The sequence below is a fragment of the Zalophus californianus genome, chromosome 1 (genome assembly GCF_009762305.2).
Source record: "Zalophus californianus isolate mZalCal1 chromosome 1, mZalCal1.pri.v2, whole genome shotgun sequence".
Classification (NCBI taxonomy): Eukaryota; Metazoa; Chordata; class Mammalia; order Carnivora; family Otariidae; genus Zalophus; species Zalophus californianus.
In genome coordinates, this window is record NC_045595.1 from 1,149,015 (window position 1) to 1,175,358 (window position 26,344).

The 26,344-nt window shown below is 62.7% G+C and overlaps 2 protein-coding genes across 9 annotated transcripts; one reads left to right on the top strand and one right to left on the bottom strand.

Annotated features, from left to right (window-relative positions):
- Positions 1 to 1,361: 1,361 nt before the first annotated feature.
- On the bottom strand, positions 1,362 to 26,344 carry REXO1 (RNA exonuclease 1 homolog). 8 transcript variants are annotated; one of them, XM_027582237.2, is made up of 18 exons: positions 26,054 to 26,106; positions 24,407 to 24,514; positions 24,091 to 24,177; positions 23,669 to 23,723; positions 10,925 to 12,648; positions 10,049 to 10,153; positions 9,046 to 9,256; positions 6,833 to 6,996; positions 6,384 to 6,515; positions 6,163 to 6,286; positions 5,343 to 5,456; positions 5,041 to 5,178; positions 4,778 to 4,891; positions 4,550 to 4,623; positions 4,240 to 4,350; positions 3,744 to 3,859; positions 3,223 to 3,647; positions 1,362 to 3,142 (listed from the first exon to the last, which is right to left on the bottom strand). In XM_027582237.2, exons 3-18 carry the CDS (start codon positions 24,109 to 24,111, stop codon positions 3,054 to 3,056), a joined length of 3,717 nt encoding a protein of 1,238 aa, XP_027438038.2. In that variant the 5' UTR covers positions 24,112 to 24,177; positions 24,407 to 24,514; positions 26,054 to 26,106; the 3' UTR covers positions 1,362 to 3,053. The 8 variants fall into 8 exon arrangements, with proteins under 8 accessions (XP_027438038.2, XP_027438036.2, XP_027438037.2 ...); XM_027582235.2 differs by lacking the exon at positions 26,054 to 26,106 and adding an exon at positions 25,360 to 25,631; XM_027582236.2 differs by lacking the exon at positions 26,054 to 26,106 and adding an exon at positions 25,360 to 25,631 and having other exon boundaries at positions 24,403 to 24,514.
- Positions 7,452 to 8,910, top strand: LOC113916237 (translation initiation factor IF-2-like). The gene is made up of 2 exons (XM_027582241.2): positions 7,452 to 7,868; positions 8,386 to 8,910. Exons 1-2 carry the CDS (start codon positions 7,619 to 7,621, stop codon positions 8,619 to 8,621), a joined length of 486 nt encoding a protein of 161 aa, XP_027438042.1. The 5' UTR covers positions 7,452 to 7,618; the 3' UTR covers positions 8,622 to 8,910.

Here is a 26,344-nt window from a genome sequence, read left to right on the forward strand (position 1 = left end):
TTCTATGCGCAGGTGTGGTGCTGGGCGCAGGGCTGGGGAGGCCGTTCGAGGAAGCCCACGAGGTTCTGGCCCGGTGTGTGCGCACCCAGCGGGCGGCCAGGGCTCCCGGGGCCTTCCTGAAGGTGACGGGGGTGGGCGACAGCCATGAGGCAGGGTCATCGCCAGGCCCCAGAGGTGGGCGCCTTGAGCCAGGGCGGGAGGGGCTGCTGACGCTAGGGCCTCCCTGAGTGGGGTTCCAGGGAAGGGGCGAACCTGGGCAGGCAGAAGAGATGATCGAGCGCCGTCTCTCCTATTTTCACTTTTAGAAACTGTCTGAAGTGTGGAAATTAGGAAGGTAGTTGGTACTTTCCCCCCTCACCACCCTCTCTCCTCGACCCGGGATCCTTCCCTCTGGCCCATTCCTGATCCCCCAGACCTGGGACCTGCGCCTGACTCCATGCCCCAGCCCCCCGTCTCTGCCGGGGGCCCGGGGCCCTTCATGGCAACACCTGTGAGCATATGTTGGGTGAATGAACGAGTGAGGGAGTGGGTGAGGGTGTGGTGAGGACAGCACGGGGGATGCGGCCTCCACCATCAGGGCAGCAACCCCCTACTCCTTGTTCCTTGGAAGCCTGGTCTGCACACCTTCCTTGGCCTGGGGAGGGGAGAGCAGGTAAACCTCCCATTTATTCATTCACTCAACAAACACCCAGTGCCGACCCCGTGGTTAATGGGAAAGACCCTGGGGTGGTGGTGGCGGCGGGGCGGGGGGGTGGGGGGGGACGGCGCTTGCACAGATTGTTCTAATAGTCTTTAGGAGAGACCTTGCTGGGCGCATGGGTGGCTCAGTCGGTTAAGCGACTGCCTTCGGCTCGGGTCATGATCCTGGAGTCTCGAGATCGAGTCCCGCATCGGGCTCCCTGCTCGGCGAGGAGCCTGCTTCTCCCTCTAACCCTCCCCCCTCTCATGTACTCTCTCTCTCTCATTCTCACGCTCTCAAAATATATAAATTAAAAAGAAAAAAAAAGAGAGACCTTGCTGGGTCCGCAAACCCCATTCCCTCCCTGGGATTTGCAAAGGCCCTGCAGCCTCCAAGACTCAGCATCTTGGGCCAGCTGAAAGCTTGCACCCCTCCTCCCGGTCTCCCTGGGGGGCTCGGTATGTTCTGGGGAGGCAGACACCACCAGAAGCACAGAAACAGGGGGCACCTGGGTGGCTCGGTCAGTGAAGGGGTCCGACTCTTGATTTCAGCTCCGGTCCCGACCTCAGGGTCGTGGGATCCAAACGCTTTGTCCGGCTCCGCGCTGGGCGCGGAGCCTGCTTGAGATTCTCTCTCCTGCTAACCCCCTCTCCAAACAAAAACAAAAACACAAGAACAGGCCTGTGCCCTTTATTTAGGAAACAACTACTTATTTACAGAAGAGGTGGGAGAAAGTCAGACGGTCACAAGAACGTCAGGGGGACACAACAGTGGCTGGGTCAACACTCCCCCTGGAGGGCCCCCCAGGATCCAGAGAGCAACCAGTCCTCAGCTGCGATGGCCCAGGACACCTTGGGGGCAGAGGCTGCTGTGTCCTCAGCCTGGGGCCCTGCTCTCTGGGCCTCCAACAGAAGCTTGACAGAGACGGGGCCTCCTCCAGGCAGCCCTCCCTCCAGCACCTGTGTTCCTGCCTCCAGATCCAGGGCACTCCGGTACCTGCCCCTCCACGAGGTTATTTCTGGCTTCACTTCCCATTATAAATGAACTAAAGGTGGAGACCCAAGCAGCCCTGGCCCTTCCACCCCCAAGAGGCACCATAATTCACAAAGCCGCCAATTCCATCGCTGGACGTTGTGCACACAAGCATGTCCTAGGAGCAGCAAACAGGCATACGGGGGGGTGAGCGGCCAGGCCACCCTTCCCTTTCCATGGAAGCTTCTCAGACATGCAAGGCACAGTGGCTCTCTGGGTCCCCCCGGGGCCCTCCACGCCCAGCCCCCCACCCCCCTGGGCCAGCAAGGTGGACTCCACTCACGACATAGTTACTGCCTCCACCATCACAGCACCCCCAGGGGACCAAGTCCCCCAGGGCTCTAGGTCTGCACCCCCAGGCCAGGGTGGCAGGCCTGGGGACAGCTCAGGCACCGGGGATGGTTCTCAGGAAGAAGAACAAGGGTGTGCTGGTTCCCCGGTTAGGGGCACAGGTGCTGACCGCGGGGCTCACCTGGCACCAAGAACACCACCAGACGCCACGCAAGCTAAAATCCATACAAACATTTATTCCGTCCCTGCCTCGGGTTAGGGGAGAGGGGCTCAGAGCCCTAGGGAGGCTGCAGGCCTTTACAGACAGCCCCTGGGGAGGGTGGGGCCCTGGCAGGAAGACAGGGTCCAGAGGCTGATGGGCCCCGGAGGGGTCCAGAAGGCGAGGCCCTGGGGGGCTGGCTTGGTTCCCAGAGGTCACGGAGTCCAGGTGGGTGGGAACACGGAGGCCAGTTCCCACCCGTCTGGCCCAGGCCAGGCTGGACTCTCGGTCCTGGTGGCTGCCAAGGGTACAGCTTGTCGGCTCCCGGCCCCCAACTTCTCCCCCTCCCCCACCCCCAACAGGAAAGGCAGCACCAGGGTCTTGCTTCTCCGGGTGGGGAAATGACAACTGTGCGAGTCGTCAGGTTTAAATTACAAATAATAAAAATAACAATACAAAATAAAAAAAACCCCTGTCTCAAACACACCCACGAAAAGCCTGCCCGGCAGGAGGAGGAGCAGGAGGTCTGGCTGCCAGGGACGCAGCGGGGTCCACGGGCGGGGGAGGGTGGGGGCCGGGGGGGGGGGGGGTGTCTGTCCCGGCCTCCTCCGGGAGTCAGCAGCAGTCTCCAGGGGACAGAAGGCGGGGGCGGCGCAAGGGACCAGGTGGGGGGCAGGGCTCCAGGTGGTCTCGGCGTGGGGCTCTCGTGCCGCCGGCTCGTCCCGCTCTCTCTGTTTCCGTGTCTTGGCGACGTGGACAGGGTTAGCTCTCGAGATTTATTGCACTGTTTTGGAAGAGGCCTGGGGTAGAGGCCGGGCCGGGGCTGTGGGGAAGGCGGGCAGGCGGCAGCGGTCACCGCTTGGTCTTGGCGTCTTCTCGGATCTTCCAGATCACCAGGTGCATGCAGGCGCTGGCGTCCTCGCTGGAGCTGTGCCCATCCACTGCAGAGCGGGAGGGGGGTGCGTCAGGGTGGGCGCGCCCCCCAGGCCCGGCCCCGCCACCCCGCCGCCCGCCGGCTCACCGTTGTCCTGGATGATCTGTCTGAGGTAGTCAGCCATGAGGTTCCGCAGGGAGCGCTTGTAGGGGAGGCCCAGGCGGTGCGGGAAGAGCACGGAGGTGTCCACCACGGTGCTGTGGATGACCTGTGGGCGGGCGGCTGGGCAGAGACCGCAGGGGCCAGGGCCCCAGGGAGCCAGGGCAGGAAGGTGCCCGGGGGCGGACCACCCAACTCCTGCCCCTCCCCCCACCCTGCCGAGGGCCCCGGGGCCCAGGACCCTTGGCAAGCGGAGCCCAGGGGCGGGCAGTACCTTCAAGGCCAGCAGGTCACTCTCCAGGCTGTGTCCGATGAGGACGGTGTCGGCGCTGAACATGCTCAGCAGGACGGCCTGGACGTCCCGGAGCGAGATGCTCGTGTCGGCGAGGTCAGCCTCGGTCACCCCTGAAAACCTGCAGTGGGCAGAGTCGGGGCCTGAGGGTAGCTAGAGAGGGACCTGGGGTTCCCAAGCCCAGAGCCGGGCAGGGGGCGGGGCGTCGGGGCTGCACCTGGTGTTGTAGTCAACGATCTCGTTGTCTGGCTTGACGAAGGTGTCGTAAACCACCTGCATGTCCGTGTCCACCACCGTGACGCGCGTCAGCTCCAGGCCGTACGTGGTGTAGGACTGCGCGGCCGGGAGGGCTCATGTGACAACGCGCCCGCCCTGCCCCAAGCTCTGGGGGAGCTCCCGGGGGCTCCTCTGGGAGCCGGAGCAGGCGTGAACCCGGGGTGCCCTAAGCCCCAGCAGCGCCCCCGGTGTGCATGCCAGTCCCGAGTAAACACAGCTAGGTCGTCAGCGTGCCTGGGGCGAGCCGAGGGCCGAAGCCAGAGCTTCTGCTTGGCGGTGGGGGAAAAGCCCGCTCTCACAGCCCGAGCCAGAGAGAGACCAGCACCCGCCGCTGCCGCGGCTCTTCCCCTCACCTGCTCTATCCTGAGACCCACGCCGGCTCCAAGCTGCGGGTGCAGGTGCCCGGCCGCCACGAGCACGCGCGGCACGCAACTCACCATTTCACAGTCGAGGGCGAAGATCCCTGGGTGAGCATCTTCCGGAAGTTCTTTATCGAAAGTCTTCACAAAGCCTTCGAGGTTTTCCTTCCGGCCATCCTGCACATGTTGCTGCAGGCGAGATGTGAAGGCCGGTGAGCCCGGCGGGCTCGGGCCGGGCGGTGTCCGGGGGACGTCCCCCCCCCCCTCCGACGCCACCGTCAGAGGCACACAGATGAAAGCACAGGGAAGAGGGGGTCAGGGCTCTGGCCCAGCCACACCTCCTTTCCGGCCAGGCGGGAAAGCGCCGAGCAGGGCCCCAGAGACCTACCTTGGCGACCTGGCAGCCGGTGGAGCCAATGGCGGCCGAGCAGCACGTGTACTGAGTCTCCCAGCCGCCAGCCACTGGAAGGGAGGTGGCGGTCAGGGCCGGGGGGCCCCCAGGCGGCCCGCCCCACGCCGGCACCCGAAGGCCCGGGCAAAGGCTCCCCAGCAGAGCGGGGCAGGCCCCGTGAGGCGGCACCTCCAGCCTCCTGCCCCGGGGGCGCCGAGGGCTCACCTCGGTTCCGGCGGAGCCGCCCCCAGTGGTAGCAGCACTCTTCCTCCCGCGCACAGCGGCCCGACGGGGCCACCAGGTACTCGGCGCCGCACCGGCAGCAGACTCTGCAGGACGCTGTGAGGCAGCAGGAGGGCTGAGGCGTCAGGCCCCGAGCCCCCTGCGTCTGCCCCTTGCGCACCTTCACGCCCTCCACCCAGACGGCCCTCCGCGAGCCGCCCCCAGGCCAGCCCGCCCCCCAAACGTGGGTGCTCAAGCCCGCTCACAGTCCTTGGGCCTCTTCTCCTCAGCCGTGAAGATGACGGCGCCCCCCGGCCGCTCGGGGTGCGGGAAGGGGTAGCCGTTCTCTTTGAGCTGGTCCTCAGTGAGCAGGTACTCCTTGAGGCAACCATACAGGGCAGCCCCTGGGGACAACCGGGAGAGGCGGTCATCCCACAGCAAGGCCGGGGAGGGCCGGACAGGCGAGCAGGGGGGCAGGCCTGGCGGGGGGTGGGCGGAAATGCTGCCACAGGGGCCACCGCTGAGCCCCCGAGTGGCCCGGCCGGACCGCTGGAGGGACCAGGCTCACCTTTCAGATCCCCCACCCGGGGGCTGCTCGGGCGGCTGAGCGAGAAGCTGGTCTTGGTGGCCAACTTGCCGCCCAGCACCATCTCATGAGACACGACCCTCCGGCCACCGGATTCTGGAAGCAGGGGGAGGGTACGGCATGCTCAGACTCCCGAGTGCACCCCTGCCCTCCGTGGTGGCCTGTCCCCTGGCCGGCTCCTCAGCACCCAGTCAGGAGAGGCCGGACCGCCTGTGACCTGGGGGCAGCCACCCTGCCCCCACCTTAACTCTTCTGGAAGCAGCTGCTGGTGGTAGTCCTAAGGGACGGGGACGATCTAAGGGCCTTCGGGGGCTCCGTGGACGCTGCCCAGAGGAGCTGTGGGGGCGGAGGCGGGAGCAGGAGAGCAGGGAGGTGTGCGCACTGACGGATTAATGTGCCTTCAGAGGCGGTAAGGAAACGTCCTCCCGGAGCTGAACGTGCGGAGCAGGCCGTGTGAGCTTCGCCTCTGACGAGGTCGCCCCATTAGCGGGGCCCCTCGGCTCAAGAGAGCCAGCTAGCTAAGGAGGGTGGTTACTAGCGAGAAGAGGCGGTGGTGAGGCCGTGGGGTCAGCATCGTCGTCCGCAGAAGCCTGCCGACCAGCCGCTGGCCCCACCACAGCGTTTCCCGCGGCCTTCTGTCTGAGAGTCCCCACGCTCCGAGCAGCAAAGAGCCAGCCGGCCAGGGCCCCACACCCCCACTCCCTCGCCTGGGGAGCCTGGGGTCCTGCGCTCCAGGCACAAACCTGACTCTTCCAGACTGAACTCCCCGGCCACCCCCTCTCCCCTCCCCCACCCAATTTACTGTTGAGACCGGGCGCGGAGCTGGGGACCAGGCCCCGCAGCTTCTTGAGGGTGTTCACGGCGACATTCAAGTAGATGTTCTTGCTGGGGCTGCGGTCGTAGGCCACCTTCTCCTCGTTCAGCGCCTGAGGACAGACATGCCGCTCAGGCCTGCTGTCCTGGGCTTGGGGCCGGGGAGCAGCCCCTCAGCCTAGGACGCGGCCACCTGCCAGGGTCACACACCTTCTCTATGGCTTCCTGGTTTGAAGAGCAGAACTTGAGACACTCCTCAATGAACAGGTTCAGATACCGCTGGCGGATGACTGTGGGGACTTTGCCCCCAAACTCTTTGGGGATAACGGGCTTCTTTAAACTCTAGGGAAGACACAGACCCGTTGGAGGTGGCATGTCCCAGCCTGGGCCTCTACGGCCATTTCTCAAACCCACAGGGCATCACACACACGGTGGACCCTGCTGGGAACTCTGGGCTCCGGTGACCAGGAGGGTGGCCGCTGGCTCATCAGCACCAACAGACCACCCCAGCAATGTGGACAGAGGGGAAACTGAGGGCGGCAGGGGGAGGAAGGCACCTGTGCCCCCCTGCTCAGTGCCTCTGAACTGTAGCTGCCCCGGGCGATGGCGGAGCCAAGGGAGTGGGCAGGGCAGGCTCCCGGAGGGAGCAGGACACTCACCTGTAAAGATGGGCTGTGGGCAACGCGCTTGGGGGTGACGGTGGTGGTGGTCTTGGACGCCATGCCCGACAACGTGCGCGCCTTCAGGGGCTGGCTGCCCGGCTCGGGGCCATTGGGAGGCTGGCTGCTGCTGGCGGCGAGGGCCCTCTTGGCACCTGTGGGGGCTGGCGGGGCACAGGGTCCGTGAGTGCGGGAGCAGAGCACACCCATCACCGAGCTGCAGAGCACCAGGCAGCCGCGGTCGTTCAGCGCCAGCAAGATGTGCATCTTGGAGCACAGGGGGAAGGGCCGGGCTGTGGGACACGGGCTGCGGAATGACATGAGGCTCTATCTGCTTTCGGGCAAGTCCATCGAGAAGGGGGAAACACAAATGGGGCTTTGGAGGCCGGCTCAGGCAACGTCGCCACTTGGGTGGTCCGGCGAGTGGCAGGGCACATGGGGAGCCTTTGCCACATGTTCCGGCCCCCGACTCCGAAGCATTGACGTATGAGGGAGGAAAGGCCCTGGCTCCTGGGCTGAGGAGCAGAGGGTATAGGCTGTCCCCGGCCCAGTCATTGTGACCAGCTGGCCTGCCCGCCGCGGCCTGTGTGTTCTGCCTCTCCCTTTGATGAGGTCACAAACCAAACAGTCTCCCGCCCCCCACCCCCCCAGGGAGGAGGGCACCCGCCTGTGGGGCCGTTTCCAAGGGCTCCAGGCAGGCGGCGGGGGCTAGGGGAGGCAGGCTGGGTGCACACGTGCGCGGGGCCTCAGACCAGCCCTGCTCCCAGGCTCGGCCATGACAAAAGAATGGGAGCAGATGAGGAGAGCAGAGGGCCTGGGTCCCCGGCCTCCTGGGAAGGACGCTGGCAGCACGAGCCGGCTGTGGCCCATCCGACACCAGGGTCAGCCTCTGCTGACGGGGCAGAAAACATGCACTTCTCAGGGATGGAAAAACAGCTCTTAGGTTCATTTAGACAGAGATTTCTCAGGAGCACCTGGGGCACACGTGGAAAGGAAAGCCAGCCCGGAGCATCAGACGGGACTCCTGAGACCTCAGGTGGGTCCCACTGCCGCTCAGGGAGGTGGCCACAGTGCCTACAAACGCCGGACTCCCCGCGGGCTGACGCCTCCCCCAGCGTGTCATGGCGAGGGTCGTGTGCCAGGACTGACCCGCACAACTCGGCCGCGGGCAGAAGCTGTGGGTTTGTGAGAGAGCCAAGTCCCGGGCCCCACGCGGTTCAGGGTCCTCGCCCTTTGCCGCTGCTAAAGAACCTCAGCCAACACCCCTCGCCATCGGGTTCTAACTGGGGAGTCTGGGGGTAGGGAAGGATCAGGATGCAACAGCGTATCCTGAAGAAGGTTCCCGGCACCAGGAAAAAGCAGGGGTGACTACGGGTGCCTGCATTTGTAGGACTACTTTGTGCGGCTGCCCCTCAGGCCCCGGTTCCTCAAGGGGGTGTTTGAACAGCAGCAAGGGAGTCCCCTGGGAGCTGGTCAGATGGCGGGAGCCTCCCCCGGAGAGGCTGACTCTGCATCTGAACGAGCCCTCCTGAGGCCCCCTCCCATTTCCTCAGCTCCAGGCACCGCTGACCCAGAGATACCCACCAAGTGTCCCGCCTGTCAGACCGCGGACGTGTCACCCGGCTTCCGCAGTGTGCAGCGTGCCCCTCAGAGCAGGAGGCGGTTGCAAGACCCGCCCCGAGCCCCCCAGATCAGCCGAGAGCCTCCAGCCACACCTGGGCAGGAGCCAGGGGCCCCACCCCACATTCAACCCTGCGGCCAGCTCCCTGCTCCTGGCATCGCTGTCTAGGGCCCGGGGCCCGCACTCAGACCGGCCCCCACCAGGCCAGCCGTCTCCAACACCCCAGGAGCCCGGGGGAGGCGAGGACACGGAGACCAGGGGCCGGGACAGAGGGAGAGTCACAGGGAGGCCTCTGCGTCGGGGCCTCAGAGGGAGGCTATGGGCCTGACGGACAAGGGATGGGAGGAAGACACCCCTCCGACTCTCCACAGCCAGCCGCCCAGGACCAGCACCAACGCCAGGAAAGGCCCAGAGCCGCTGGGCACTGCACCAGGCCCGCCTGCTACCGCTCAGAGAGACCCTTATCCCCATCTCACAGACAAACATGCTGAGGCCCCAGCTGGGCCCCGTCCAAGGCCCCCACGGCTGGCAGAAGTGGAGCCTGGCCTTGGGCCCCTCCTACCACCCCGAGCCCCTGTGCCCTGGGACTTACCGGCAGCCAGACGGGGGTTGGGAACGTGGGCGATCCTCCTCTTCTCGCCAGGGGCTGAGATATGGATGGAGGAGGGCTTCTCAGCGGGCGGCTGGGTAGCCTGGAGCCAGGGAGCAGAGTCCCTCTGGGCCTGCTGGGCCCGCCGATAGCATACCTCCTGGGCGGTGGGAGGCCGGGCAGGGGGAGCCGGGCCTCTCCTCACGGGCTCTGCCTGAGTGATGACAAATTCCAGGGTGGGGCTGTAGGTTGGGGGCACCCAGAGCAGGCCACGTGGGGCAAAAAGCTGACAGTACAGCCACAGGCAGGAAGGCCGGGGCTCCAGGGCTGGGACGCGTCCAGCTGCCCTGGGGCCTTCCGAGTTCTCGGACACCCAGGCAGGAACCAAGGGGCTCAGCATGGTGGGCCTCAAACTCATGTTGCCTCGCCGTCCCGGAGCGGAGCACCTCCGTGGCCCTGCTGTCTTGGCTGCTGCCTCCAGAAGGCCCAGGCCGTGCCTTTGGCCCTGATAACGGGCACACCCACTACGTGGGTGTGAATCCCTGGGCCCCCTGATTGGATTAGCATACCGATCCAATCCTGCTTGATTCAATCCTCTCTAGCCTCCAGCTTCACCAGGGGAGGGGTCCAGTGACTGAATCAACCAGAGCTCCCAGGTGCTTGGCCGGGAGCCCCACCCTCTGCCCCAGTCTTCTGCTGTGCAAGCTGCCTCAGCCACCAACCACTGTTCCTGTCTTCACGGTGGAAACCAGCTCAGAAAGGTTGGGCTGTGCTGTGTGACCCTGATGGAGGACGGCCGCCCCGGAGCCGCCCCTCACATCGCCCTTCCTGCACTGTGCCCGACGCCCCCCAGCACAGAGCACAGGCTGCAGACCGGAGATGGGCTCCAGTCACTTCTGTGCCAGGACACAGGAACCCCTCAGCCGGGGAACACGGGGATCCAGTTTCGCAGACAGGGGCCTCGCTCCTACCAGCTTCTACCCAGGACCCAGAAGCAGACTCTTACCTCCTTGCCTTGCTTGGAGAGATGAGAAATTCTCCTCTTCTGCCCGGGGAACAGAGTGGTCAGACCCGAATGCCCCTTGTCTTCGATTTTCTCTTCCTTGGGGGGCTGAAACACACACCCGTCCCTCAGCGAGGCTCCCTCTCTCGGGCCTCACCTCCCACACCAACGCAGCAGGCTCCCAGACCTGAGACAGGGCAGTGACGCACTCAAAGGAGGGGCTCCCAGGTCTTGAGACACGAGGTGGGGCCCTCACCTGCAACCCCCGCCCACTCACAGGTGAGGAAACAGGCCCCCCAGCACATCTCCTGCAGACACACCCCAGCCCCAAGTGCGACACGGGCCTCAGCCAAAGTGGTCTCCCGCCCAGACCACTGCCTCCTGGTCCCCTCCCTCGCGTGCTCATGGGGGGCAGCTCAGAAACACAGGAACCGGGTGGAGAAATCTGACCCGCACCACCTCAAAGGTCTGTGAACAGAGCAGGGCAGTGAAGGACAGCGCAGCCCGGGAGGGACCTTGCGACCCTCCCAGAAGCAGCAGTTTTCTGAGCTTTGTGGAAAAGCAAGCTCCCTCTGGTGGCTGACATGGGGACCCTGGCCGGCCGACCCAGAAAGGCTGGGGCTAGCCTGGGTTTGGGGGGCACGGAGGAGACAGGGAGGGCAGAGGGAGAGGTGGGCAATGCACTGCACAACTTTGCCTGGTCTCTGTGGATCTCAGGACACTGCCCCGGGAGCCTGCCGGGTGGGCCTTAAGCCTCCTCTTTGTGGCCAAGGCAGGCTGGGGGGCAGGGGTTCCGCAGGCAGCCCCCAAGGGCTCCTGGCTGAGGAAGGATGGGAGCGCCCCCACCGCAGCCACAGGGGCCCTGCGGAGGCGGCTCACCTGCCGGGCCAGCCGGCCCCTGTCCTCCGTCTTGACGCTGGTGGACTCGTTGAAGATGCGCAGACACTCTTCCATGGGGTCGGAGTCAAAGTCGACCTCCTTCTCCAGAGCAGCGTAGTCCACGCCCCCGCCCACCCCAGACGAGGAGGAGGAGGAGGAGGAGGAGCATGAGGAGGGGGAGGCGGGGGCAGGCCGGGCGGGCAGGGGGGCCTTGAGGCGCTTGCGCGGCCCCTGAGCGGCTGAGTAGCCCAGACTGCTGTCCGAGTCCGAGTCGGAGTCTGAGGTGGAGCTGAGGTGGGGCGGGGCGGCAGGGGGCGCCGCGGGACCCGGGCCTTCGTCCTCGCTCTCGTCCCCAAAGAGGTCTGCGTGGCTCAGGGCCCGCTTCTGCAGCTTGGGGGCATCCCGGGAGGCACCCTCGTCCAGCGAGCGGGCCTTCCGCTCAGCCAGCTTCCCCGACACGGTCTTCCCGCCGGGCCTGTTTGGCAGCTGGTGGACACTCCCGCGGTCAGGCTGGCTTTTCCCTGAGCTGGCCACCGGGGTGGCCGAAGATGGCTTTTTCTTGGTCCCTTCGGGCTGCTCGGCCTTATGCCGGGGGCTGCCAGCCTGCGGGCCCCTCCGGTCTGCACAGGGCTTCCCGGCTGGCCTCCCGTGCTCTCCGTCTTTGCCCCTGTCCTTCTTCTGGATGCCGTCCTTGGGGCCGGGGGCAGGCAGTGCCCCACTTTTCTTCTTCTTGGGTCTTCCCTGCTTGGAGCTGCCGGGCTCCCGGGAGGCCCTGGCCGGGGAGCTGGGCTTGGCCACGGGTGTCCCACCGGGAGCCTTGGGGGACTGCCCGAGGTCCCCCACGTCATACTGCACCGCCATCTCCTTGGTCTCCCGCAGGCCGCCCTCCTCAGCATCCTGGCTCTCTCTGGAGGCTGGCTGCCCGGGGGCCTTGCTCTCGGGGCCCGCCTGGGATCTCGGGGGACTGGTGGTGACGGGCACGTCAGGCAGAGCTGCGGCGGCATCATCATCCGAGTCTGAGAACCTGGCGTCGCAGCCAGCAAAGGGGTCGCAGGGCTTCTTGAGGGCGGGCGTGTAGGGTTCGCTACCCCGGGAGCCCCTGGGCCTCTTGGGGGCCCTGTCGTCCTTGGAACTGGCCCTGCTGAGCAGCCGGGCGGAGAAGTTGGACAGTGGGTCGTACTCCAGGTCCGTGGACGGCTTGGAGTCGTCCAACACGTACTTGCTGCTGGGGACGGGGCGGCCGTATCGCTGGGGCTGGCTCACAGCCTTGGGGACGTACTCCAGGGTGCTGCCACCTCCTCCGCCATGGCCCTGCACCCGATCCAGAGAGGCCAGCGAGTACTTGCTGCCTGCCTCGGCGGCGGCGGCCAGAGGAGTGGGCTGGTAGCTGGCATCAGGGTTTAAAAGGCCAGGACGGCCACCAGGGTTGTAATCGAAGGACAGTGGAAAGGCATCTTCGTCCAGGCCAGCGGCAGGGCAAGCGGCGGGGCCTCGGGGCGCCACGGCGGGGGCCTCCGCAGAGCTGTGCTCTCGGGCCGTCTCCAGGAGCTCTTGGTACCGCCGCTGCTCGAGCTCCACCTCCGAGCGCACAGCCTCAATGGCCTGATTGACCAGCTCCAGCTCCAGGATGTCTGAGCGGGGCTCATCCCCTCTGCCCAGGGCTCCATTCTCCCTCTGCACAGGGGGCTTGGGCAGCTCGGGGTTGTACGGATCATAACCAAGCCCTGAAATGGGAAGCGGGAGAAAAGAGCAGTGAGTGGGCCCACTAAAGCACAGCCGCACGAGCCAACACTGGCTACTGCCTCAGTTTGGGCCTCACCCCCAAGGCCAGCAGGGGAAGAAGCATCAAACCAGCAGAGAATCAGAACCAACTGGGGGCTGGGCCTCCGGCAAAGCCCCAGGGACAATCTGCCAGCAGGTCAAGGTTTCCAGAGCGCACCCCACCCCCCATGCAGGCCCTATCCTGCATCGACTGACAGGCGCAGTGAGGAAGCAGAACCGGGCCCCCGAGGCACGGCCACTTGGTCCCCAGACCTCCCAGCACGGGTCGTCCAACTGGCACAACGGAGTGGATGGAAACTTTACGGACGGGACAAGTGCAGTCCGGGAGCCGGGGCGAGAATGGGAGTCCGTGGACCCAGCCCACAGCGAAGCCACAGCAGGCTACTTCCTGCAGGTCGGCGCTGGGATGGTGTGCATGGAGGACCTGCCAGCCAGGCAGGGCACAGACGCGGCCCCGGGCGGGGCAGGAATGTGCAGGGCTCCCCAGGGTCAGGGCCTGGGCAAGCGGGGAGCAGAGGGCCACCCCTGAGGTGTCACCTGTAGGACTCCCTACAGTGAAGTCCACGGGGCTGTGCGGATGCCAGAACACGGACGCCTACTGCTACGTAGCCCCACGATGCTTTTAACGGAAAAGGTGAGGTGGAAGGCTATCCATGCCACGGTCCCGCAGCAGAAAAAAGGAAAAAGTATTGTATGTGCAAAATGCATTCCGAAAACACCAAGTGGGGCGGACAGCAAAGCTTATGTCCTCTGAACGTTGTTGTTAAAAGTTTATTATTGTTTTTTTCAGTAACCTCTACACCGGACACGGAGCTTGGACTCACGACTCCGAGATCAGGAGTCGCACGCTCTTCCTACGGAGCCGGCCTGGTGTCCTGACCTTGTAATGTTTATGTTGATCTGAAGAGTCCCCACTTCCACCAGCGGCTGTGGGATAGATAACTCCGGTTAGGTACCGCGTTCCAGGGCCTATGCTCCGAGCCCAGCACAACCAAAGCCACCACTGTCCGTACAAAACGCCTAGGAGGCTCTCCCGTACAGACGGAAGGACAGAAACCAAATAAAATGTGAACAAAGCCCAATGTTCCAAGAAAGGAATAACATACCATATTCAAATACACCATGTTCAAATAGTCTAGAATTTAAAGAACTCATCATTAGAAATCCTGTCTGAAATTTTATTTTCTTTTAACGCTTTTATTTATTTAGCTGAGAGAAGGTGAGAGAGCACAAGTGAGGTGATGGGCAGAGGAAGAAGCAGGCTTCCCGCCAAGCAGGGAGCCCAACACGGGACTCGATCCCTAGATTCCAGGATCATGACCTCAGCTGAAGGCAGACACTTAACCAACCGCGGCACCCAGGCACTCTCCTACCTGAAATTTTAAAATCTGTTTTGTTTTTTATAAAGATTTTTATTTATTTGACAGAGAGAGAGCGAGAAAGGGAACACGAGCAGGGGGAGTGGGAGAGGGAGAAGCAGGCTTCCCACAGGGCAGGGAGCCCGACGTGGGGCTCGATCCCAGGACCCTGGGATCATGACCTGAGCCGAAGGCAGACGCTTAACGACTGGGAGCCACCCAGGCACCCCTAAAATCTGTTTTTAAAAAAAAAAACCGGGCGCCTGCGTGGCTCAGTCGTTGGGCGTCTGCCTTCGGCTCAGGTCATGATCCCAGGGTCCTGGGATCGAGCCCCGCGTCGGGCTCCGTGCCCCGCGGGAAGCCTGCTTCTCCGTCTCCCACTCCCCCTGCTTGTGTTCCCTCTTTTGCTGTCTCTGTCAAATAAATAAAGAAAATCTTTAAAAAATAAATAAAAAATAAAACCTCAAAAAAAACTAATAACCTTTTTTTATAAGGTTATTAGTTATAATAACTAATTTTTTTATATAAACTTTTTTTAAGATTTCATTTACTTGACAGCACGAGCACACACGCGAGCAGGGGGAGGGGCAGAAGGAGAAGGCAGAGGGAGAGGGAGAAGCAGGCTCCCCGCTGAGCAGGGAGCCCGACGCGGGGCTCGATCCCAGGACCCTGAGATCATGACCTGAGCCGAAGGCAGATGCTGACTGAGCCACCCAGGTGCCCACATAAGACCTTTTCAAATCACTAAGTTGTATGCCTGAATCTAATGTAACATTGTATGTCAACTATATTCACATAACAGTTTTTTAAAAGTCTTATCAGAGATGATTCTAGAGAGTCCTGAAAGACAACCTGGCTAGATCTCCTGCCCTGCGGTTGGCAGAGTAACAGCCGCGTCTCCCCTGGAACCTCCAGGAGGAGCCAGCCCTGCCCACACCCAGCGTTAGCCCAGGGGGACGTATTCTGGACCTCTGTCCTCCAGAACTGTCAGATGAGGAATCTGTTGTCTTAAGGCACCCAGGCTGTGGTGACACATCACTGTAGCCCCAGGACACTCCTAGCAACGTTGCGGAGCAAGAGAGCTCAGGATAAAGAAAATCGCGGCTGGCCACCAGCCTTCAGGAGAGGAGGCTTTGCAGGGCCTGGTGGTTGGGCCTCTGCCTGGGGCCGGAAGGAAGGGATCACTGTAGGCGTGTTGTCTGGCATTTAACCTGGAATCTGGGTTTTGATTGTATTTAGAAGGAAATGATGCTTCAGACCACCAAGGACGCTCCAGGACCGTGGGTCAGAACCAGGGAGGCAAAGTCCAACACCCACCACCGCTGAGCTGGGGCCCGGGGGGGACGGTCAGTTCGTGCCCCCTCGCACAGCTGAAAACTCCCGGATGTGGGGTGGGGAGCCCGGGGGCAGAACGCACACCCACCCCTGGTCAGAGGTGGAGGGCCACCCTCCCCGCCCACCCTGACCCACAACCAGTCCAAAGGCGCCAATGGGAGACCCCCTCTGGCCCAACTCCGCCTGAGTAAACAGAGAGGAGCCAATGCCTCAGAAGTCCTGGCTGCCAGCAGAGAGAGGCCCAGACCGGCCACAAGCTGGGGGGGGGGGGGGGGGGGACTTACCGGGCATGTCCACTGAGGGGCTTGACTGGCGGATCTCAAGGGGACATCCAGCCCAGCCCACCTCATGGGAATACCCCTTCCCCCAGGGGCTGGTTGGGGATGAACAGATGGGGGGGTCTTTCCCTACCCCTCACCAGGGATAAAGGCTACAAACAATATGCACATCTGGGGCACCTGGGTGGCTCAGTCAGTCAAGCGTCTGCCTTCAGCTCAGGTCATGAACCCGGGGTCCCTGGGATCGAGCCCCACGTCGGGCTCCCTGCTCAGCGGGGAGTCTGCTTCTCCCTCTGCCTCTGCCCCTCCCCCCTGCTTGTGCTGCTGAGCGCACTCTCTCTCAAATAAATAAAACAATCTCTCTCTCTCGAATAAATAAATAAATAAAACAATATGCACGTCAGCCAAGAAGGAGCCCCTCAGCCCTGCTTCAAAGTAATGAGGTCAGAGTTTGGACCTCAGGCCACTTCACATTTTGAAAGGGAGGGTTTTCCCCAAAGTCAATCCAAAGTGCTTAGGTGGAGACCCCAAGGGAGGGAGAGAGGAGGGCCTGCAAAGGCCCGAAGGCTGCCTTGTTAACTCGGGGGAAGTGGGGGGGGATCTGAGGCAGAGGCGCAAAGAGGGAGGTTGTCTTGTTTCCTACCTCAGAGCCTGTAGCGGCATCCTAAGGACAACCCCACCTGCTCCACCCCCACTAGCCTCAACTAGCCTGGCCTCTCAGATGGGAAGGGGTCCTAGCAGCTCAGACTCTGAAGGGGGTGCAGCTCCTGGCTGAGCCCAGTCCAAGCACCCGGCTCCTTGATATGAACATCCCCCGAAGCACTGCCCACGTGGAGCATTTTCAGCCCCAGCTGGAGGCTGCCTCCCCAACCACAAAGCGGAAGAAACTGCCCTCAGTGGGCCTAAGAAGGCCAAGGCCAAGCCCCTGCCCCTCTGGGGCCTCAGGTTCCTCACTGGTCCTATGAGACTTTGTCAGCAGCCTGAGGGGCTCCAGACAGGTCTAGAAGCTTCCAGCACAGCTGCCAGGAGCTCTGTTACAACCGTGTGGCTTCAAAGTGAGCACACGGGGCCCAGAGTTTGGTCCCTGCAGACAGAGACCCGCTGAGCCCCAGCCAAGGTTACCTGAGGCTTCTGGGAGGGGGGACCTTCCTGGCACCTAGCCCCTGCCCTACCCTGCTTTGGAGGGCCAGGACCTCAGTGGGCCTATCGGAACTGAGAAGCTCCCCAAGAAAATGTTTTACAAGCTGCAGGGTGCCCCAGGGACGCTGCGCACTGACCCGTGGGAGCACATCAGAAGGCTCTGGGTAGGTGGCACCTAGAGAGGTCGGGAAGGACCATGGGGCGCCCTGGAAGGCACCTTCTAATTATCAGGGAATTCATTTGGATGGAAGCCAAGGGGCGGTTCCCTCAGGCGTTTGCACCTGGTAAGCAGGCATCCGGTAAACAAGATTAATTAGGCTGTTTTTTGGAAAAGGAAAAAGTCACCAAATACCCCTTCCCATACCCACACCCTACCGCCAGCCCACCTAGGCCCAGCCTTCCCCTCAGGCGTGTGAGCCTTGGTTCTGTGCCTGCCAAGGCCGCACACCCACCAGGACCTGCCCTGCTGAAGGAGAGAGCTGCCCTCCCCTGGCTCTGGCGTCATGCCACTCTCGCCAACGGCCCCCTTCTGGGACAGGCGTCCAGCACGGGGAATACCAGGTCTGCTTCCCCGACCCCACAAGGAAAGGCCAAACGCGCACCGTGCAGGGCCGTGGGGCCCTGAGTGCAAAAACCCATCCGGAGCCGGGCAAGGGTCACTGTGGAGACCACAGGGGCTGAGTGGACCACAGACAGGGCAGCGCTGCTTCCTGAGGCCCGGGCAGCCGCCTCCGACCCTTCCCAACCCTCCCTCTGCCAGGAAGCATCCTATCCTGGGCCCCACCTGTGCCTCTGTGCCCCTGCTCCCACCGTACCCCGGCTCCAGAAAGTGCCACGCACCCTCCCGCAAAGGCACGTGGAATTAACAAGACAGCCAAGCACGGAGGCCCCCCTGGGGCAGGTCCTCCAGCCCCACCGTGAACCCCAGGAGGCACGGAGGCCTTCCCTCACAACCGTCCTGCCCCGAGTCTGCCCATTTCACAGATAAGGAGGCCGAGCCTTGGCTGGCCAGGCCGCTCGACCGCAGAGCCTGGGTCCCTCCCCGACCCGGAGAGGAGTCCTGGCGCCACTGACCGACCTTCTCTGCCTTCCAAAGGGCTGGCTGTCGCCCCAGCCCTCCCCCTGCGCTGCCCAAGGTCCGAAGACGGTAAGCACAGCTGCACAGTGGTCCCACCCTGGCTCCGTGCTCTGATAAGACCTCAGCAGAATTCTCCTCCAACCCCATGGGCAGCCAGGGCCTGCTGACCCTGCGTGGGGGCGGCGGGACACAGGGAGGAGACAGCCCTACAGCACTCGAGATAAGCAGGACACCAGGGCTAGTCAGCGGAGAGAGCAAGCCCACCAGGGCTCCAGGAGCTGCGTCTGGGGCAGAGGCCCTGCAAGGAGAAGGGAGGATGCCCCCATGTAAGACCACGGTGGTAGAAAGCACACCAGCTACCCGCCAGCCCTGGCCTGGCTGGAATGCAGGGCAGCGCCAACTGGGGCTCAGAAGATCTGAGCACCCACCCCTCCCTTTGGGCTTTTCTGGCCACCCAACAGGGGGCAGAACAGCACCCCAGGTCCTCAGAAGGGCTGGCCATCACTACTCCCCTGCAGGCCCAGAGTCTCTATTCCTGAGGGCCTTCCTACCCACCCCCAGGGTAGGATGCCCTTATGCCCCACTCAGGGACATCCAAATGCCCACTGGACAGGGCAGGAGCCTGAAGCCCAGGGTGAAAGTACCTGGCCATTCACTTGTTCTGGAGCAGAGGGGAGAGTCCTGGGGCTGCCCGGGGCACCCCAGACACCTAGGAAGAGAAGAGCAACAGCCGACAGGAGCAGGTGCTCAAGAGTGCATGTGGGGGGGGGGGGGGGACACCTGCTATGCGCCTGATGAGGGGGCTGGGCTGTGCCGGGGGGAGCAGGGCCCGGGGGTCCAGGTCCACCTCCACCTCCAGGGCAGCCTGATGATGCCGGACAGCTCCACACACTGGCTCAAAGCTCGAAGCCCTGGACAGCCCCTCGCTGCCCTCTCCCCTCGGCTCTAAAGCCTCCACCCCAGAAGCAAGCGCAAGGGCTCCAGGGGAGAGGAAAGAAAGAGGGCCCTAGCCAGCCCTGACACCACCACCTAACTGGGCTCTCTCTGGGCATCACTGGCCACACTGCTCCTGAGCTGCCCCACCCCTGAGGCCCAGTCCCAGGAGGACCGGGACGAGAGTCAGCCCAACGCCCTCGTAACCATGAGGGGAGCTCAGCTATGCTGCAAAACTACCTCCTGGAGGGAAGCCTCCAAGACAGGATAAAAACACGAAGAGCACTCAGAAATACAGAGAAGAGCGGCGGAGGGGTGAGGCTGGGGCCAGGCTGCAGTGCGCCTCCCCTGGGGCGGCCGGGGGGGGCCTGCTTTCTGCTGCCCTCATCACCAGCCCGTCAGGGGCACCACATCGCTTTCATAGTCCCAATTCAAGAGCTCTCTCACTCTGGCCCTGGTACCCTTCCAACTCCCCAAACACGGTGGCCAGTGGGTACCCCGGGGGTCACCTTCCTCCACAACGGAGGCTCCTGGGAGGTCCTCTGGGCAGCCGGAGGCCTAGGAACACCGAAGCATCCGCGGGGTAAAGCGGGGGGTGGGGAGAAGGAAAGCCACACCTCTCACGGCCATTCCTGGACCGTGGAGCCAAGATGGGGGAGCCAGCTGTGTCCCCCAAGAAAGAGCCCACATACCAAGGTCACACGTGAGCATCAGTGGCTTTTATTACTTGACCCCAAAGGCAGATGCTAGGGAGGAGTGACGAGGGCAGGCTTTCCAGGTGGGCCAGCCCCCACCCCTCCTTCATACTTGGGACCAGCTTCCTGCCCAGAGCCTGATGGCCTCCATCTCAGCGACTCCTCCAGGCAGCCCTCCAAGATCCTCCCTGCAGAACCGGTTGCCCTGAGCTGCTCAGACAGGCCAGTTCTCTTCCCTAGATACCCAGCGCAATGCTCGAGCACCGGTGCATGGGGAGGGGGGCCCCAGGGCTTTCAGGTCTGTCTCCTGGAATAGTACCCACATTCCTGCCCTTTGAGGGCTCTCCAAGCCACTTTGCTGGAGAAAGGGACACAGATCTCTCAGGACAAACAACTGTGATGTGTGCCCATCAACTGGGAGGGGACGGACCTGGCCTCCAGACACACACACGGACAGGCATGACCAGGTTGCGCCTGGAGTGCATGCGGTCCCAGTACCACTCGGACGAGCCCTCCCTGCCACCCCCTGGGCCTTGCCCCCTCCTGCCTCCTGCTGTCCAGCAGCTCAACATGCTGACCGCCCGGCTCCCCTCTACACCCCAGCCACAAGTGAGCTGGCCGGCACAAACGTCTGCAACGGTTTGTGGGGCAGGTGAGGGAATGAAAGAAATACTGACCGAGGGCCACGGGCCCCCTGTGCCTCGAGTGCACCCACTCCCCCAGACACAGACAGCCGCCAGCAGCCACACAGGAAAGCCAACCGGCTCTGAGCACAGCCCTCCATCGCCGCCTCTGGGGTGGACTGGCCAGACTGAGCAGCCGCCAGAAGGACCATCAAGAGTCAGCGTGACAACAGAGACCCCTGCTGGATCCGCTGGGGGTGGCAGCGAAGCTGGGGAGCAACCTCCCTTCCCCCTACCCCCAGTCCCTCCAAACCACACAAGAGAACATTCCAGGCCTTCCACTGCCCTGTCTCCCAGCCCCAATCCCGGATTATCATCCCTCCACCCCTACCCCTGCTTCCAGCCACCAGGCAAACTTCTACTCATCCTTCAAAGCCCAGCTCAGGAACCACTTGCTTGGGGACACTTGCCTGATGTCTCTGCAACCCCGGGGCCAACTGCTCTCTCTCCTGGACCCCACCCCGTATCTGTGCTTGGGGACACCCATCCTCACCTTCCAAAGTGCCTCCCCCACCCTGCGCCAGCCCACAGGTACATACTGAATTCAGACACATCCAGAAGACACTGAGGCCCAGGTGTAAACACGGGTCCAGGCCAAGACCACGGCTTGTGAAACAGCCAAGCCCCATCCTCAGAGCACCCAAGTTCTGGGCCCCCTAAGCAGCTTCCCACCCTGTTTACCGTTAGCAAACGAGAGCCACGAGCACGAGGGCAGGTCCCCCAGAGGTGCTCCCCGGCTTCCACTCCTGCCTGCCCCCACGCAGCCTGCCGTGGCCAGGCCCTCCGCATGGCCATTTCCAGAAAACCTCAATACTTAGGGGAAGCCGACAGACCAAAGGCCCTCAAATGACAAGCACGCATGCCTGCTTCCTCAAAAGGCACTAGCCAACCATGGCACAAACTCTGGAAGATGCAGCTCATCATGGAGGAGAAGAGCAGGCAGCCAGGAGACCCTTCCACAACCTGCAATCCGCCCGGATGGTTCCCAGCTCCAGTGACCTGAGCGCCTCCTCCGGCTCTTTGTTTCCTTCTTAGCATCCAGTTCTTGGTTGTGAATCAGATCACACCAACCGGCCTCCCCACTGCACAGGCATGCAGAGAGCTGAAAGAATCCTGCACGCCCACCTCGGTGGCACCAAGCATGGCTCTGTAAAGGGGACCCTGAGTGCAGAGGGAGCGGGAGGGGACGATGAAGCAGGAAAGAACGTTCCCACGACACCGTTCATTGAGGGCCCAAGTCATTACCCGTTTCACAGAAGGGCTAACTGAGGCACAGGCGGTAATGCTGACCAGGTGGAGGCCAGGCCACCCCCCAGGATAGGCTCTTTGCACAACAGAAAGCGAAGCCAGAATGCCTTTATTTGGGGCTGCACTCCCCCAGCGAGGGCTGAAAGCCAGCCATGACGCTTGCACCTCTCCTCTGGAGCCCCTGGAGAACTCGGGGTGGGGGCGTGCTCAAGCACCCCGCACAGGTCCCCTGAGCTCCCCTCAGCTGGCTTGGCTGTCCCCACCAACCCTGCCCAGGGGCTGTGTGCCGATCAGGTTCCCCAATCTCACCTGGCACCACGGATGTTCGGGGCTGGATAAATCTGCCTATGTAGGGGAAGGGGCACTCTGGGTACTGTGGGGGGCTGAACAGCATCCCTGGCCCCCACCCACTCGGCACCAGGAGTTGCCAGGAGCACCTGAATTGACAACCACAAGCTTCCCCAGACACTGCTCTGCGTCCCCTGGGGGCAGGATCTCAGGGAGAGACCCATTGCTCTCCTAATGCGGAGCAAGAACACTTTAAAATACCCAACGCAGCTATTCGTGTGTGGCTCAATCCTAGATCAGGGCAAGAAGGCAGGATTTTTTAAGGGTCTCAGGTCATCCGGAGGGGCTGCCAGGTACAGGAAGCCGGGGGCACAGTCCCAGGATGGCCTCTCGCCTCAGAAAACAGAGTCCAACTTAATCAGTGCAGCAGGATCTTGGCGACGTACAAAAGCCACAAAGCCTCTTCTGTGGGAGGCCGGGAGGGAGCCTAGCATGCAGGCAAACGCAGGACTTGGGGCAACTTCCAAAACACATTTCCTCTGACTTTTCAGTATTGTCCAATGTTTTTAAAATGAATGTTACTCTGAGTCGTGAAGAAAAGTGCTTTGAACAGAGGCAACATGTGGGCTTCACCAGCTGGGATTCTGCCCAAAACCACAACGGTGACACAGCCTGGTGTAAGTGGTGAATTCGGTGCTTTGAAAACCCCAGCACCTCGCCTCTAATCGCATCCTTACAGAAAACCAAGAGCAACAAGACAATAGAACCACCACCAGCGGGGTTGAAGGCGTCTCCACTGGGAGGCCTGCAAGGCTGGATCCCTGGGGGCTGCGGCATCTTGGGAGGGGCAGGGGGGACGCTTAAAAAGAAAGTGGCCTCCGCAAGAAACAGCCTGTGACCAAGAGACACCAGGCGATGTCTAGGGACACATCTGTTGTTACAACCAGGGTAGGAGGTGTCACGACTAGGGGTGCTCCTGGCACGGAGCAGGTGGATGCGCTCAGTGCCTTACAGCGCCCAGGATGCTCCCCACCCAGGGCATGACTGGCCCCAACGGGCCCCAATGTCCAGTTTTTACCATTCCTCCAACCAGCTTCAGAGCTGCGCCCCTGCCCCGCGCTGCCCAGACTAAGCAGGAGGCCCCAGCGGGCCAGACTCCAGGCCCCACTACCGCTCAGCTAGCAAAGGTACTCCAGGCTCCTTGCATACCCTGGTCGGGCCTCCAGACACGAAAGGCAATGCTGCTGTCTGCTGACCTTTTCTCAGAATCCGTTCTTTCTCAGTATCAGGGGAGAGAAATCTCCCCAGCATTCGCTTGTAACGAGAAAGTGCTGGATGCAGGAGAGCACACTTCCATTCCATCTCGGAAGATACCATCACAGGATGGTGGGAAGTCTCCCCCAAATGGAACCCGATGGCACCCTGCCCAAAGAGGGAGCAGCTAAGGGGCAGCATGGCCAGGGGGCCTGCTCGGTACAGTCATCCCCCGGGGGCTGCCTGTTCCTGCGGCTGTGGCCCTCCAGCTCCAAGTCGGCTCACAGGGGAAATAAATCGCACCGTCCGCAGGGAAGTGCTTTTTATCTCTGCCTCCGTTCCCCGAGAAGCAGGGCTTGCTCTCCAGACCATAAAGGGCCCTCAAGGGCCTCATGTGAGGCCCAGGGGGGGGCTGCCCCCACCACACAGCCATGAATGACCACTCCTGCCTTCCAGCCTGTCCTCAGGTCTCAGCGCTCAAGTCCTGCAATTCTGTCCTTCCCAGGTCTCGCTGTTCCCGGCCAGCGCCAAGGCACAGCGCTGAGGCCTGACACACAATGGGTGCCCTGGTGTGTGGGGGGGACACACAGGTGCTGGGCAGTGGGCACTGGAGGAAGGTGGGGAGTGCGGCAAGGGCCTGACTGCCCAGACTCAATCCCATCCCCCACTTACCGGCTGCGCGCACACAGGAGAGTGGCTCCCCATCTCTGGGCCTCAGTTTGCTCATCTGTAAAATGGGGACAATCATCCCTACCATTGAGAGTCCTAGAGAGCCTGCCCGAGCGTGTGCTGCCACAACTGGGCAATACCACACCCGGGTCTGGAAGTGGGCGTCCTAAAGCCCACAGGCGGTGGGCTGGGGGTGGGGCTGGATCTGCAGGGCTGGAAGCAACAGGATCCCCGGCCCAGCCTCCTCACGGGCCTCAGACTCTGCTGAAAGGCTCAGGTGCCCATTAGCCCAAGACCAGAGGTGCTGGGCCTCACAGGAACCCCACAGCCCACCTGCAGGCGGCTCCCACCCAGCACCTTAGCAACTCTTGTTGCTTAAAAGTGAGTCCAAACAAACCTGGCCCAGCCCACCCTCGCCGGAGCACCTCTGCTTGGGCCATGCACATCTGGACTGCTGCAGCCTCTTCCAGCCGAAAGGAAACAGGGCTTGTCAAAATCTGGAGCAGGGGAAGCTGAAAGGGAGGGAAAGGACAGGCACACACTCTCCCCTGGCCTCCTCAGAGGGCAGCAACCCCATAAGCATGCCACAGAAAAGGAAACAGAGGATCAGAGAGGCTCCACAGCAAGAAAGAGACTGAGCTGGGATTTGACCCTGCGCCTCTGCAGAGGAAGCAGTGTTCTACCCCAAAGCAGGCCTCCCCCCTTCCTTTCCTTTCCTGCAAAAGGAAAATGCACACCTACTGGGGAAAGGGGTAGGCAGTTGCATTTTTTCCACGGCAAGCAGGGCAGACAGAACTACGTCACCAAATAGGTTCCCAAAAATGATCCTTTAGGAAACTAACTGGCCATCTGTGAGGCAGAAAGAAACGTAAAAAGTGACTTACCGTGGGAAGAACACATGAGGCGAGAAATCAACACCCCAGAGCTCAGAAGGCTGCAAGGCAACATGTGGACTTGGGGCCAAGTCACAACGGCAGTGGCATAAGGGCGTGGTGCTGCCCTCCCTGTACTAACCATGAGGAACCCAGAAACCGGGGCTCCTTGCAAAGCACCACACACAATACCAAGAGGTAAATAAACGGAGTCAAGACGCCGTGCGCTTCAACAGGAGAGTTGGGCGCCAGCTCCCATGTGCCCCCCCCACCTCCCTGGCCCCCACTGGAGCTGGGAGGAGCATGACCTGATGCTAAGGTACCAGGGGGCACACGTGTGTTTTCTCCTCCACAGCAGGTTCCTGGCGGCCACACCCGAAGCTCACGCAGCTCTGAACGCCCCGCGCCCCGCACAGGTGTGGAACCAGACAGTGAATGCTTGCATCTGGCTGGCTGTAGACAGCTGCAGGTGCCAGAGAGCTAAGCAAATTTACGTGAGAAATTAGAAAATTCTATTTTCTTTTCCTGACAAAATGGAAAAACAGGCCTATTATTTAACTCTAGCCAGCGCACTCCTCTTTTGAAGAAGGTTCTGAAACGATCATTTTTTATGGGGAAAGACACAAAGGAAATTTGACCCTGGGCCCAAATGAGGAAGTCTGGGTCTGATGGAAAGGGGGAGCCAGTCCTGAAGGACACAGGTCACCAGTGGGAGCCTGAGCTGCCCTCCGAAGGACTGACACCACTTAATCCTCCCTCCAAGCCTTTCCCTGCGACGCCCTTCTTTCCCCCGTTCTTAAAATCTCAGCTCAAATCCCACACCTCCTACAAGAAGCCTTCCTGACTCCTCCCAGCTTTCACCAAACTCCGCCACAACAAGGACAACCACCACGATGATACGACGTGCAGTCCCTCAACGTTCTCTGCGCAACTGAAAGGAGGTAAGTCCCTGGAGGCCTCTTGCCCCTCCCGGCCCAGTCCCTTGGGCTTGACGTGCTGCCTGTCCAGTCGCGTCTGACACACAGTAGGTGCTCCCAAGGCCCTCCCAACTGCACCACCGGAGACAGCAGGCGCCGCTGCCGGAGACGCGGAGCGGGAAAGCAGCGCGGCCACAAACCGGCCCCGCCGCAAGCACCTGGGGTTGGGGGGGCGGCGGGAACGGTTCACCCCACCGGGCAGCTCGGGCGCGAGTGAAGGCAGAGGAGCCCGGGGCCTGCCGAGCGCTGTCAGCCGCGCGCAGCGTTCGGCCTGCGTTAGCTCCCTCCACCCTCGCGACAGCTCTAGGAGGGCATGCCCCCTCGCTCTTTGCGCCGTGTGCTCCCGGAAACGGAGGCTCGCCGGCATCCCGCGCCGGGCGCCTGGCGCCGGGCCCGGGGGCGGGTGGTCCGGGCCGGGCCGGGCCGACGACGCCCACCCGTGTGTGCAGAGGGGGCTGGGCCGAGACCCGGGCGCCGGGAAAGCCCCAGGGGTGGCGTCTGGGCCGGGGCCGGGGAGCCGAGCCCTGCTCGGGCCTTACCTGCTACGGGGGGCGCCGCTCCGCCGCCGCCAAGAGCGCCGGGGCCCCGGGCCCCGCGGTGCCGGAAGTGGCAGTAGGGCCGCCGGCAGGGCCCCCCGGGCGCCCCAGCCCAGTAGGGGCAGTCGATGGCCCGGAAGAAGCCGGTGGAGCGTAGCATGGTCCGTCCCGAGGGGGGACCCCGGCCCGGAGCCGCCCGGGCCCCCGGGCCGCTCACTGGCGCCGCGGTCGCCGCCGCCCGCGCCTCACGGACCCCGCCGCCGCCATCTTGCTCCGAGGCCCCCGCAGGCCCCC

What these genes read in the sequence shown, in the direction of transcription:
- REXO1 (XM_027582233.2), bottom strand. Translation starts at nt 26,210, where the DNA reads ATGCTACGCTCCACCGGCTTCTTCCGGGCCATCGACTGCCCCTACTGG. An exon ending in AGCGGCGCCCCCCGTAGCAG is followed by an intron (nt 12,649 to 26,053) that starts GTAAGGCCCGAG and finishes TTCCCATTTCAG; the next exon opens with GGCTTGGTTATGATCCGTAC. An exon ending in TCTCCAAGCAAGGCAAGGAG is followed by an intron (nt 9,257 to 10,048) that starts GTAAGAGTCTGC and finishes GTCATCACTCAG; the next exon opens with GCAGAGCCCGTGAGGAGAGG.
- LOC113916237 (XM_027582241.2), top strand. Translation starts at nt 7,619, where the DNA reads ATGGGAGCAGATGAGGAGAGCAGAGGGCCTGGGTCCCCGGCCTCCTGG. An exon ending in CGGGACTCCTGAGACCTCAG is followed by an intron (nt 7,869 to 8,385) that starts GTGGGTCCCACT and finishes CCATTTCCTCAG; the next exon opens with CTCCAGGCACCGCTGACCCA.